This window comes from Mixophyes fleayi, chromosome 1, assembly GCF_038048845.1.
Source record: "Mixophyes fleayi isolate aMixFle1 chromosome 1, aMixFle1.hap1, whole genome shotgun sequence".
In the NCBI taxonomy this organism is placed as follows: domain Eukaryota; kingdom Metazoa; phylum Chordata; class Amphibia; order Anura; family Limnodynastidae; genus Mixophyes; species Mixophyes fleayi.
The window spans coordinates 327,526,070-327,540,484 of NC_134402.1; the positions used below are offsets into that span (position 1 = coordinate 327,526,070).

At 38.9% G+C, this 14,415-nt stretch overlaps 1 protein-coding gene across 2 annotated transcripts in view; it reads left to right on the top strand.

Annotated features, from left to right (window-relative positions):
* The window catches only part of SEZ6L (seizure related 6 homolog like), a 330,229-nt gene that overhangs the window by 151,363 nt on the left and 164,451 nt on the right, over positions 1-14,415 (top strand). For both annotated transcript variants that reach the window (XM_075214453.1, XM_075214454.1), the window contains one exon: positions 13,208-13,924. In XM_075214453.1, the coding sequence (XP_075070554.1) occupies positions 13,208-13,924 (717 nt within the window). The remainder of the gene's footprint in view (positions 1-13,207; positions 13,925-14,415) is intronic.

Genomic DNA, 14,415 nt, shown 5'->3' on the forward strand with positions numbered 1-14,415 from the left:
GTGTGCAAGACATCCTGAGATAACATCTCTTGCCAATGACTTTTATGTGAACCATAAGGTTACAAGGAGAAGGGTATTTGTCCCTGTTCGATGCTGGCAGTGTAAATAGTCTTCCGGTGCTCATCCTTTATAGTCTAAGTCATCTGGAAAAGGTCTGTATTTCTCTCTCCCAATAGCTGAGCATTATTAAGGGAACAGTGACCCAGTTACATATTTTATATGATGGCTTTGACACAGACAGAGAGCTATAGAGACAACCAGAGAAGTGCTGAGCTCATCTTGTTTTGTATTACCCAGCTATGGCTATAAAACTCATCCCTGGTACTGCTGTTTGTGCATTTTATGCTCCTATTTATAGCTTTATAAAAACTGTGACTTGTACTCTATTGCTGTAGTTTTGTACCAAGCATGGCGGGACCTAGAATATAGTCTGACATCTTTATAAGGACCAAAGAACGTAGACATAGCATTGTGAGAAAATATTTTTTATGACATGTTACGTACAACATATATTTTAGCAAGTATGCCATCTTACAAATGTAATAGAACAATTTATAAATAGCAATATACAATCCTTAAAATGAACAATTCAGATCCTGCTTACAAAAGTGATGAACATTAGAGATGATCCAACCAGCCATGTATTGTTTATCCAACTGGTTCATGGGGGGTTTGGAGTACAAGACAGGCCATCATGTCCCACTGCCGTGATCACTCCCTCTTGTTCCGAATCCCAGGACGCCAATATTGGGAGGCACGCCGTATTTGAAATATATATCAAAGGCTGTGTATTACTGAGCTGAATAATATACATGACATAACTAGAGTGTTTATACTAAATATGTCCACCGTGAATTTGAATGTCAGGGTAACACTGAAAAGGGTATTAGCTTCATGGTTCATATCTGAAAATTTAAATTTGGGGTTTTATATATTCTTTAAGAGAGCATATCTCGTAATGAGCATGCCCCCCAACTGTCCAGATTTAGGTGCCGCTTTGAATAAACAACACTGGCTATTTAAAAGGAAATACTATATAGAGACAGTATGAGGTTTGAAAGTACAGATGTTCATAGAAGGAGTGTAACCCAAAATGCCCAATGCAACATCTGACCACTACCCAGGTTAAATAAAAAGTACGTATATGCAGTATATTCCCAGTCTGATAAGAAGCAAGTGATTTGAATTTTACTACAGTATGTGGCAAATGTGTTTCACCGAATGAGGCTAATGTATTTCTTATTATTATGAACTTGAAAAAAAATCAGCACAATAAAAAAGGAATTACAGCTCAGTATGAGGTGTATTCACTTGAGTGTGATAGCTTATATTGCTTATAAGCAGCTATTCAAGCATATTATACCCAAATTATATGTTCTATTTATTTTATCAGAGTTCGTACAGCTGTTCCTTAGTGTACTTTAGTTTGTTCTTAAATGTCACAAACATATTTTTTTGATGGAACTAGTAGGTCAAATTGCATTCATTGTTTATGTGCATTGTATAGCAAACGCTGGGAGTGTAATTATTACAGGATGAGCACAGCAGCCCAGAAGTTTGCTGTTAGGCACATATATAAATAGTTTTGAGTGTTTCCTGATAATTTGTGACAATTACAAATCCATGTGAGGTGTTATTGCTGCTAATGGGTTACTTAAACAATGCACAAATATATCTGTACAGCAGAAACACTGTACAAAAGCCACAAACTATTTCCCCTCTGTGATCTATTTGAGTGGGACTACAGCTATGGGATCTATTATGTGAAATGCTTAGTACCTCTGGAGGGAGGTTTCTGCAATTTGAAGCAAATATACTAAATTGATTTAAAAATGATCCATGTTTTTTCCATTGTTATTCCCTTGCTAAACTGACTAATTAAATGGTTTATCAGTTTTCCTCATGGTGACTGTAGGAAGAAGCATTATGTGATCATGTCTGTGCATAGGACATTGTCACCAAGCCATAGCAATAATGTATCTTTTTCAATTTCTGAATTTGGAACTCTCTGCATAAAAGATTAGTTGGTTTGTGGTGGGATTTGGCCGACCAATCAAAATGAAAGTTTTATGAGTATTTGCAATTATGGGGAGCAAAATGTCCAAGTCATCGTGAGTCGGTATACAGAGATTGGGTAACCAGTAGAGACAGTATTTTTTGGCCAGACTTGGTTGTTTGGGTAATCATTTTTTTTATTTCAGTCTTTTTGGGCTTATATACTGTAGTAGAGCTTATTGGTGACACTGAGAACTTTGCATCTGTTAGCATCCATTGTGAGATTTATGCAGCCTGCATGTTTTAGGAAACACACTAGCAGTGGACCAAGATTAATATTAGTTTTATGTACATAGCTGCGCTTATATGCTCTTTATACATTGCTGAGATGTTTAACTTTATTTTCTATTTCTTATTTTTCTAAACATGAGCATGGTCTTGCTCCACATTTAGAATTCCAGCACAGAGAGAAAGCAAGGCATAGTCATGCACTGTGCCGTCACGCAAGCAACACTACCTGTGTCACCGTCCTCCTCCATATGTTGAACTACAAGTTTCAGCAGGCCCTGTCTGTCATGCTAGGACTTACAGTTCCACAATAGCAGAGCTTGAGGGGGAAGTCCCATGGCTTGCAGGACAGATATCAGCCTCTGAAATAGTTTTTTAAAAAAAACAACAACATACTACTGATATTTTTTGGTACCTATGTATTCAACTCCCAGGGCTAGATTTACTAAACTGCGGGTTTGAAGAAGTGGAGATGTTGCCTATAGCAACCAATCCGATTCTAGCTTTCATTTTGTAGAATGCACTAAATATATGATAACTAGAATATGATTGGTTGCTATAGGCAACATCTCCACTTTTTCAAACCCGCCGTTTAGTAAATATACCCCCCAGTCTCTACCCACCTCAGTTTGCAGAACCATGGGTTGCCCTTGTTCACAGCTAGGACCTCACAGCTACTAAGAATCTCATACCACAGTAAATGTTTGGCCCCATTTATCGCATCTCTTCTTGCCAGTAATTGGTTGGTTGGGGGCCCAAAAACAATACATTTCCTCTGCACCCACCAATTCTTTTAAATAGTCATGTACCTGATTTAGCAGAGAAAGAAGATGCACTATGGTGTGGATAGGGGATATTTATGTCAATCAAGGTCACTAGCATGGGAGTTGTTTTGTATAGTTTGAACTAGCTTTAGAGAAGCTAATTCATTTAAATGTTGCTTTTTGAATATAGGGTAGCAAAAAAGCCGACCACTAGCCAATATACACAAATAAATAGCCAACAGAAATAGTAATTCTGGAGCACCAAATCATGACCAATTGTATGACTTTAGCTTCTATTGCTATGCTGTCCTGACAAAGCCATGCTTTGTAGTGCACTGAAAACATAGTGAGGATAACACCTGTGCAACTGAATACAGACACACCTTTCATCATCAGCATCATCATTTATTTATATAGTGCCAGCAAATTCCGTAGCGCTTTACAATTGGGAACAAACATTAATAAAAAAATACTGGATAATAAATACAGACAGAGAGGTAAGCGAACCCTGCTCGCAAGCTTACAATCTATGAGACAAAGGGAGTTTGAAACACAAGGGCACGTGCTACATCATATTGCACACTGGACCAGCTAGAATGCAAAGGTAAAAATTACTGAATGGGCTGTGTGTGTACCAATGTTGGTCAGAGGGTTGTTGTCTTGTGTTAGCTGTGTAGAGGGTGGTAATAGGGGAGATTAAGATGGTGGTTGAGGAATATCATAAGCTTGTCTGAAGAGGTGGGTTTTCAGAGAACGCTTGAAGGTTTGGAGACTAGAGGAAAGTCTTACTGTGCGAGGGAGGGAATTCCAGAAAGTGGGTGCAGCCCGAAAAAAATCCTGTAACTGAGAATGGGAGGATGTGATGAGAGTGGAAGAGGGACGCAGATCTTGTGCAGAATGGAGGTGTCGAGTAGGGAGATATTTTGAGACAAGTGACCTTTAAAGATTTCTGAAAGAAAAAAATGGTTAACCAGTTGTAATATTAATTGTAGTAAACCAAATCAAGATCAATTATGTGATGTGCTTTAGCTGTACCTATCCCGAACTAGAAGTACTAGATTGCAGTACACTCTGCAAAGAGTCTGAATGACCAGCAAATGTGACTGACCACAGACAATGTTTCATAAGTTTGTGAAAGAAACTACTGAATGCAAAAGCACAAAGCAATTCTCAAAATGATCACTAATTGGTGGTTAATACTGCCTCTTTATTCCTTTTCGATATGCTCATTTTTAATTGGAACAGAACAGATGATGTATAGGTCTGTATGAATTTAAGCTGCATTCATTACTCCTATCTGAACCGCAACACACAGGAGAATGAATTGACACCATTGTCCTCTCAGCTCTATTTATAGACTATACTCAGTCTATCTATCTATCTATCTATCTATCTATCTATCTATCTATCTATCTATCTATCTATCTATCTATCTATCTAACTATCTATCTATCTATCTATCTATCTATCTATCTATCTATCTATCTATCTATCTATCTGTCTGTTTATCTATATATCTATCTATCTATCTAACTATCTATCTATTTATATATCTCTACCATGAAACTATACAATGCCAAATCCATATTTCAGTTCTCTCACACTAGCGCTGAAAGGCATTATAAACACTGCAGGCAGCTTTCATTTATTCATAGAGCATACTTATTTCCTGTGTTCCACTGGGGAATACAGAATTATTGTAAATGAATCCTTCAGCAGATCCTATAACTAGTAAGAGGCTAAACTATTGTCTTGGAAATTTAATTACAAATTGAAATGCCATAAGTATTGCAAATGCCTGAATCGGACATTAATACTAGGGATGTGCACCGGCGACTTTTGAGGTCTCGTGTTTTGTGTTTTGAATCCGGATTTTCTCGATGTTTTGGGTTCGGATTTGTTTCGCAAAACACCTGCCGAAAGGTTTTGGTTCGGATTTAAGGTTTTGGATTCGGATTTTTTTTGAAAAAAGCATAAAAAGCTAAAAAATCAAGTTTTTGGGCTTAATTTCACTCCTACGCTATTATTGACCTCAATAACATTCAATAACAAGCATTTTCACTAATTTACCGTGTATTCTGAACACCTCACAATATAGTTATTAGTCCAAAACGTTGCAATTAGGTATCTTTCTGGACTGCGTAGTGGAGTGGTCCCCACAATATAATAAGAAAACCATCAACTGGTCTTAATCGCACCAAAACATGTACCTGGACTGCGTAGAGGAGTGGGTCACCACAATATAAATTAAAAACCCTGAACTTGTATGATTCGCACCAATAATGTACCTGGACTGCGTAGAGGAGTGGGTCACCACAATATATATAATAAGAAAACCATCAACTGGTATGAATCGCACCGAATAATGTACCTGGACTGCGTAGAGGAGTGGTCACCACAATATAAATTAAAAACCCTGAACTTGTATGATTCGCACCAATAATGTACCTGGACTGCGTAGAGGAGTGGGTCACCACAATATATATAATAAGAAAACCATCAACTGGTATGAATCGCACCGAATAATGTACCTGGACTGCGTAGAGGAGTGGGTCACCACAATATATATAATAAGAAAACCATCAACTGGTATGAATCGCACCGAATAATGTACCTAGACTGCGTAGAGGAGTGGGTCACCACAATATATATAATAAGAAAACCATCAACTGGTATTTATCGCACCGAATAATGTACCTGGACTGCGTAGAGGAGTGGGTCACCACAATATAAATTAAAAACCCTGAACTTGTATGATTCGCACCAATAATGTACCTGGACTGCGTAGAGGAGTGGGTCACCACAATATATATAATAAGAAAACCATCAACTGGTATGAATCGCACCGAATAATGTACCTGGACTGCGTAGAGGAGTGGGTCACCACAATATAAATTAAAAACCCTGAATTTGTATGATTCGCACCAATAATGTACCTGGACTGCGTAGAGGAGTGGGTCACCACAATATATATAATAAGAAAACCATCAACTGGTATGAATCGCACCGAATAATGTACCTGGACTGCGTAGAGGAGTGGGTCACCACAATATATATAATAAGAAAACCATCAACTGGTATGAATCGCACCGAATAATGTACCTGGACTGTGTAGAGGAGTGGGTCACCACAATATTATTAAAAAACCCTACACGGGTCTGAATTCCACCCAAAAAGTTTATGGACTGCGTAGTGTAGTGTTCCCCACAATATTATTTAAAAATTTTGCAGCAACAGTCAACGTTGTTTAATATCTGATACACCTCTATCTGGACTGCATAGTGGAGTGGCCCCGGTACCCAATTTGGTACCGGGGCCACAATACCTCCTCCAACCATGGTACAGACCATTCGTCATTGAGATCCCATCAAGTATGTTAAAGACAGACAGGGTCGAAGTGTTATTGGTTGACTTTGTAAACCAAAAAACTGTCCCTGTTGCACATAGTCGTGCAATGAAGACTGACTTTTTCATTTAAAGGCACTTTCTTTCAAGTGTAGTGTTTGTAAGTCATATTATACTTTTGGTAAAATTTGTTTATTTTGTTCCTCTTTATGGTAACTACTAATAGAATTAAAGTATTAAATAGAAGCGGCAGTTCCTCTTTATGGGAATTAGTAATATAATTAAAGTATTAAATAGAATTAAAGTATTAAATAGAGTGGTATAGAGTGGTAGTGTGGTATAGAGTGGTCCCCACAATATAATAATAAAACCCTCAACTGGTCTGAATTCCACCAAACAAGTATCTGGACTGCGTAGTGGGGTGGCCCCGGTACCCAATTTGATACCGGGGCCACAATAAAATAAATACACCCTCAACTGGTCTAAATTCCACCAAACAAGTACCTGGACTGCGTAGTGGGGTGGCCCCGGTACCCAATTTGATACCGGGGCCATAATAAAATAAATACAACCTCAACTTGTCTGAATTCCACCAAACAAGTATCTGGACTGCGTAGTGGGGTGGCCCCGGTACCCAATTTGATACCGGGACCACAATAAAATAAATACACCCTCAACTGGTCTGAATTCCACCAAACAAGTATCTGGACTGCGTAGTGGGGTGGCCCCGGTACCCAATTTGATACCGGGGCCACAATACCTCCTCCAAGTTCCAAGTGTAGTGTTTATAACATCTTAACACTACACTAATTCTAGCACGTCAAAACCTCTTGTTTTAAATAATGACAGGGCATTTAACTTTTGGTTTAATTTATTGAATTTGTTGGCATTTTCTTTTACTTTTTGAACATGGCAAACGACTGTTGAATGGTCACATAATGCCAAAAAAAGAGTTGCAAGATGGAATTGTCCTTGGGCCCTCCCACCCACCTGGGCCCTCCCACCCACCCTTATGTTGTTGAAATAGGACATGCACACTTTAACAAACCAATCATTTCAGCGACAGGGCCTACCAAACAACTGTGGCTGAAATGATTGGTTTGTTTGGGCTCCCACGCCAATAAAACAATTCATCTCTCCCTGTACAAACTAAACAGGCTCTACTGAGGAAAGATGTCGTCCTCATCCTCAACCTCTGATTCCTCTCCCCCTACAGTGTGTACTTCCTCCTCCTCACACATTATCAATTCGTCCCCGCTGGACTCCACAACCACAGGTCCCTCTGTACTGTCTGGAGGGCAGTGCTGTACTTCATTGAGGAATTGATTATTCATTTTTATAAACATCATTTTTTCAACGTTGTGAGGAAGCAACCTCCTTCGCCGCTCACTGACCAGGTTCCCCGCTGCACTAAAAACTCTTTCCGAGTACACACTGGAGGGGGGACAACTAAGTTAAAAAATAGAGCCAGTTTGTACAGGGGCTTCCAAACTGCCTTTTGGAGTTCTACCACGTCACTACCTCTAGTTAATTTAGATTGCAAGGCTTGTAAATATAAATACTTTGAAGATAAAAAAAGCAGGCTGCACAGACTGTGGAGCTAGAAAGTGAAATTAAATGGACCACGTTACTTTGGTGGCTATCTATGCCCCCCCCCCCCCCCCCCCGCCCTACACTTGTAGTTGAATATAAATAAAGCAGCCTGCATAGACTGTAGAACTAGAAATTCAAATATTCAAAGAAATGGACAAAGGCAGTTTGGTATCTGTCTGCATCAGATCCCCTCTCCACTAGGAGTAAAACAGAAAACTTTTTAGCCGTTATATAATCTAGAATATAAATAGAAATTGAGAAAGGCAATTTGGTATCTTTCTGCATCATAATCATCAACATCCTCCTCAGCGCCAGCTACATCAATATCCTCCTCCCGGTGTACAACATTCACACCTTCATTAGCCAAATCTGTAACTGGACTGTGGGTGATCCTTCCAGCATATGCAGAGGGCGTGCTGCAAATGCTGGATGGAGTCACCTCTTCCCGTACAGTGCTGGGAAGGTCAGGGTTCACAACTAACAACACCCTTGGACTCGCCTTGGGGATTTGTGATGTCATCTGTTTAGAAGGCAGAGTTCTTTGCTGTTTTGTTGTTGTTGCTGACAGCATAACTCTCTTAAATTTTTTGTAGGGGGGGGAGGAGGAGGGCTTAGATCCTTGGGTAAAGCTGGACCACTTGTCATGAACACAGGCCAGGGCCTAAGCCGTTCCTTGCCACTACGTGTCGTAAATGGCATATTGCCAACTTTACGTTTCTCCTCAGATGATTTTAAGTTTCTCTTTTTGCTATTTTTTGAGAACTTGGGCTTTTTGGATTTTACATGCCCTGTACTAGGAGATTGGGCATCGGGCTTGCCAGACGACGTTGATGGCATTTCATCGTCTATGTCATGACTAGAGGCAGCAGCTTCAGCATTAGGAGGAAGTGGATCTTGATATTTCCCTACTTTATCCTCCAAATTTTGGTTTTCCATTATATGTAGCACAAGAGAGCGTACCCCTAAGCCACACACACTCGGCAAAGCCTTTAAAAATTATATGTGGCACAGGAGAGTAGCACTGGACTTATACTGCTGAATCAGTGAACTTTGTAATAGCAGTACCACTGGACTTATACTGCTGAATCAGTGAACTTTGTAATAGCAGTACCACTGGACTTATACACTGCTGAATCAGTGAACTTTGTAATAGCAGTACCACTGGACTTATACACTGCTGAATCAGTGAACTTTGTAATAGCAGTACCACTGGACTTATACACTGCTGAATCAGTGAACTTTGTAATAGCAGTACCACTGGACTTATACACTGCTGAATCAGTGAACTTTGTAATAGCAGTACCACTGGACTTATACACTGCTGAATCAGTGAACTTTGTAATAGCAGTACCACTGGACTTTTACTGCTGAATGTGTGAACTTGGTAATAGTGCTGTACCAATGGGCTTATATACTGCTGGATTGGTTTTGCAAATATAATTATTTTTTTTTTTTACTTTTTATTTTAATTTTTTTAATAACTTTTTTTTTATTTTTAAAAAACTTGGGAATAATGGGGAAATAACTATGCCCTTAGAAGCACAGAGCACAGGACACAGCACCACTGGACTGAACAGGACACAGCACAGGACCCAGCAGCACTACTGAACTCAGCAGGACAGAGCACAGGACACAGCACCACTGGACTGATACTGCTGAATGTGTGAACTTGGTAATATTGCAGTACCAATGGGCTTATACTGCAGGATTGGTTGTGCAAATTTTGTTGTAATTAAAAAAAAATGTAATTAGTTTTTGGTATTTTTTTTAAATAACTTTTTTTATTTTTTTAAACACTTGGGAATATTGGGGAAATAACTATGCCCTTAGAAGCACAGAGCACAGGACACAGCACCACTGGACTGAACAGGACACAGCACAGCACTGCACAGCACAGAACTGAACAGCACGAGATATAGCAGGACAGAGGACCACCTAACACACCCTCCATCTACCCTGATCAATGCCCGAGTGAAGATGGCGGCGACTAGCGGGGAATTTATAGGATCCGAGTATCGCGAGATCCGACAACGGGATTATGAGTCAGAGCCTTAGTTTCAGATTTGAATTTGGCGCCAATACCCGGATCTGTCTCGGATCCGACTCGGATCGGCAACGTTCGGGTGGGCTCGGATTTCATAAATCCGAGTGCGCTCATCTCTAATTAATACTGACACTTTTATATTTATATTTGTAAATTAAGTGAATGACAGGTGTTGTCATTGAAAAATGACAGCACCTGACAAACAGCCTGTGTAATGGCCCACAACATTAAGTAAGGGTACAGTCATTCTTCTCTTGCTTGTCTTGGATAATTACCTCTGTGTGGATTGACCCATTTATTCCCAAGTAAGCTTCTGTATCATACATACTGAGTGTGCTGCCAATATTTCTGTTTATTTCTGCTATTATAATCTAATAACAAACCTATACTCCAGAACCTGAACATAGGGTTGAGCAGTCCATATTAAATTATTTTGTTTGCATATACATACTATATACTAACTTAACTAATCTTAGGAATGAAGTGGAAAGGATATATTTTCAATTAAGAGAGTAATGCTGGTGGTTTTAATTTATCTTAATGCAATAATCAGTAGTGCTTGGTCCCACCGCAATTCAATTATCTGAACATGACTCAAGAGATAGTATATGTACAGTGCCTGTATCAAAATTCTGCATGACAAATTAACAAAATCGTGATAAACCATACCAAATTGTAACTACTGTGGTTTCATTGCACACCAATGTTGTAGGATTTTTTTCTACAGTGCTTCAAACAACACAATTTAAGTAGGGATGAGTGAAATTTTTAAAACTGTTCAGCAAAATATTCACCCCATTCTGCATCTGACAATGGAATTAGGTCTTACATGTTTCCAGACTTACTCCAACCACACCGCACAACAGAAAGAACTGACTGTCCCAGCTTTGGTTATGCACTATAAATTCAGTGAAATACCAATTTGCAAATTCTGTGCAGACCAGAGTCCGTCGGAATGTCTAAGCAATGAAAAGATTGTATTGATGTAGTAATCTTTCATTCCATGCACAAGAATCTTACCTGAGTATCACATCTGTATAATTGAGGATGTTTGCTGAGAGCTACAAAATCTGCACTAAGCCATAGCAAAAAATTGGCAATTAGATTTAATCTGTCTACTGAAATTATACAATGAGAGCTAGATGCTGATTGATTGCTACAGTTTTGATGCATATTCCCACTTGTGATCAAACTTGAAACTGTAAATTTGTATTTTATTTGTTTTTTGGTTTTTCACTAGGCATTTGTAACCAGCCATTGAGTGTGAAAACCTTTCCTGTCTGTAACATATCTCACAACATTTGTGATTTGCAAATCTGTACAGTTAAAGTTATGGGGATATATTTACTAACCTGCGCGTTTGATAAAGTGGAGATGTTGCCTAGAGCAACCAATCAGATTCTCGCTATCATTTTTTAGTACATTCTACAAAATGACAGCTAGAATCTAATTGGTTGCTATAGGCAAAATCTCCACTTTTTCAAACCCACAGTAAATATACCCCATGATATCAATCCATTCAAACCATGCTTCTAAATCGAGCACATATACATATAACTTATTTCTGACAGTAATAAACAGCTTCTGCAGCATAAGCCCCTTGTTGATAGCTAAAAATGAGTGCAGAGCTCACTGACTGAGCAAGGCTCCAATGATTGACAGGGCAGTATTAAACCCCTGTGATGGAAGAGAGAATCTACATTAATTCCTGGATGCAAAAAGAGAGAATGAAACATGCATTGTGATATAAGATATATTTCCCCATGCATTACAGAAGATTTTCAATATTTTAATATGTTTATTATTATTAATAATAATAATAATAATAATAATAATAATAAAAAATGTCTAATGCCTTCCTTTATCTTGTATGGATGGTAATATAAAGCCGTAACATGATTGCATTATAAATTTTGGACTTTTGCATTATGATTGCTTATTGTCCATTAAACATCAATTATTTTTCAATGGCAGAAAACAGGACTGACATGGAAAGAAATTGGGTGATAATGTATATATCATATTATATAAATAGTTTCCAGTTTGTTTTTATGCTGGGCTAATCAAAGTATCTTCATGTAGCTGATAAGTAACGTCTGACCCTGGCACTGTACACAGGCTTTTCAAGAAATAAAACAACTTTACATTTTGATTTCTTCTGAACATTGGGAGATATTACTTGTCAAAGGTTGCAAGAAAGTCAGACTGGTTTCACATGCATTCCCCAACAAATGTCTCTATGTCATTGCTTTATAGACATTACTCTCTTCTCTGCCTTCCAGCATAATCATTTTCTTATCTGATAGGCAGTGAATACTACGGTCTTGATATAACAGAATTGTGTGGCACAGGTTTACCCAACTATCACATCTTTGTATGAATTGTCTCATGAATTGTGCTTTCTCATAGGGTACGCTCATTTATGTATTCTTGTTAACAGTTATTAATATAGCAATCTCATATTAAACAGCACTTTACAGAGAATATGTAACAATTCACATTAGTCCCTGCCCCAGTGGAATGATATTATATTTACTAACATACAGACACACAAACATACTAGGGTTAATTTTGTAAGAAGTCAATTAACCTACCAGTATGTATTTGTGGCATGGGAGGAAAACTATCTCTAAATCTAGCCCATTTTAAATGTGCATGCAGAAAGACTAGTATGGTATTAAAAGTGAAATATCTCCTCCTTGTCTAACACTGAGACCTTTAAGGCAACACGGTGGCCTAGTGGTTAGCACTGCTGTCTTATAGCACTGCGGTCATGAGTTCAATTCCCAACCATGGCCTTATCTGTGTGGAGTTTGTATTTTCTCCCTGTGTTTGAGTGGGTTTCCTCCAGGTGCTCCGGTGTCCTTCTACACTCCAAAAACATACTAGTAGGTTAATTGGCTAAGTAGGTTAAATTACCCTAGTCTGTATGTTAGGGAATTTAGACTGTAAACTCCAATGGGGCAGGGACTGATGTGAATGAGTTCTCTGTACAGCGCTGCGGAATTAGTGGCGCTATATAAATAAATGGTGATGATGATGACCTTTATTCTTCCCCATTTTTTATTTTCTAGAGATGGTTACATAATTTAATGTACTTAATCATATATGTAGGTACATATTGTGGAAACACTATGATATAAAGTGAATTAATATTGTTTTCTCTGTGACTTTGTAGATGGCAACATCAAGCAGAGCCCCTTTCCAACAAGTGCATTGGAACTGCTTCCTGTGGAACTAGTCAGCAACAGAATTGGGAAGGAAAAATCCCAGCTCAAGGATGTGGGATCACAAGGTGTCCCTCACTCTGGGGAAGAGCTGTTTGACTCAGATCCAGAAAGGGAAGCACTGCTCCATAAGGAGGTGTTTCAAGCCCCGAGCTCCACTCCGGATTTTGCAGATAATCAGACATTGCCAACTAGGAAAAAACCTCCATCCTTAAAACAGTTAAACATAGCACGGAAGCGGCTGAGGCCACAAGTCATACCGACTGTCTATGAAAAACTAGTAGAGACCCGTGCCAGCAGTTCATTATCATCATCATCATCATCATCATCATTAACAGACAAGGCTCCTGTATTAAAGGATATATCTTCTGAAATCAGAGAGGTAAAGGAACACATCCCAGAGTTTCCATTGTGGATAAACAGAAGACGACACAGTGGATTCATCCCTCAAATCCCTTTCCAGTTGGCTCCTTACACATCACAACCTGCACACCCGCGCAGTCCGGATTCTGTAAAGTTGTCATTGCCTGATATAAACACTTCACTACAAGCAGATGAGCCCTTTAGGACACATTATACACAAAATGATTTGAATGCAGAGGAAAACCAAGACACCACCACATCTACTATAATAACAACAACGGTGATCACTACGGAGCAGAGCCCAGGTAATAAATATTAAACGCATGCAAGGAATATTAACAACTGTCAACTGCTTTAATACTGATGTCCATTAAGTGGGTGATATGTGATGGCAAGAAATTGTGGGGAGATATATGATGATAAGGGCCGTAACGTGGGCGATGCCGTCGCCCGGGGCGCAAGGCCAAGGGGGCGCAGCAGCCACCCGCTACCTGCCTCCATACCTTCAGCCCTTAAATTCCGCTTAAGGGCTGAAGAGAGAGAGAGAGAGAGAGAGAGAGAGAGAGAGAGAGAGAGAGAGACTAACTTACCAGAGCTTGGTGCTTTTTTTTTTTTTTTCTCTCTCTCTCTCTCCTACACATACTGCAATATTTAACTTACATTGTGCCGTTATAACACAGACAATTTACTATCACAATTCCAATTAAGTATATGTGAACCCCCCTTAAATTCATTACCAGTACACTTTATGTAATATATATATATATATATATATATATATATACATTATACATAT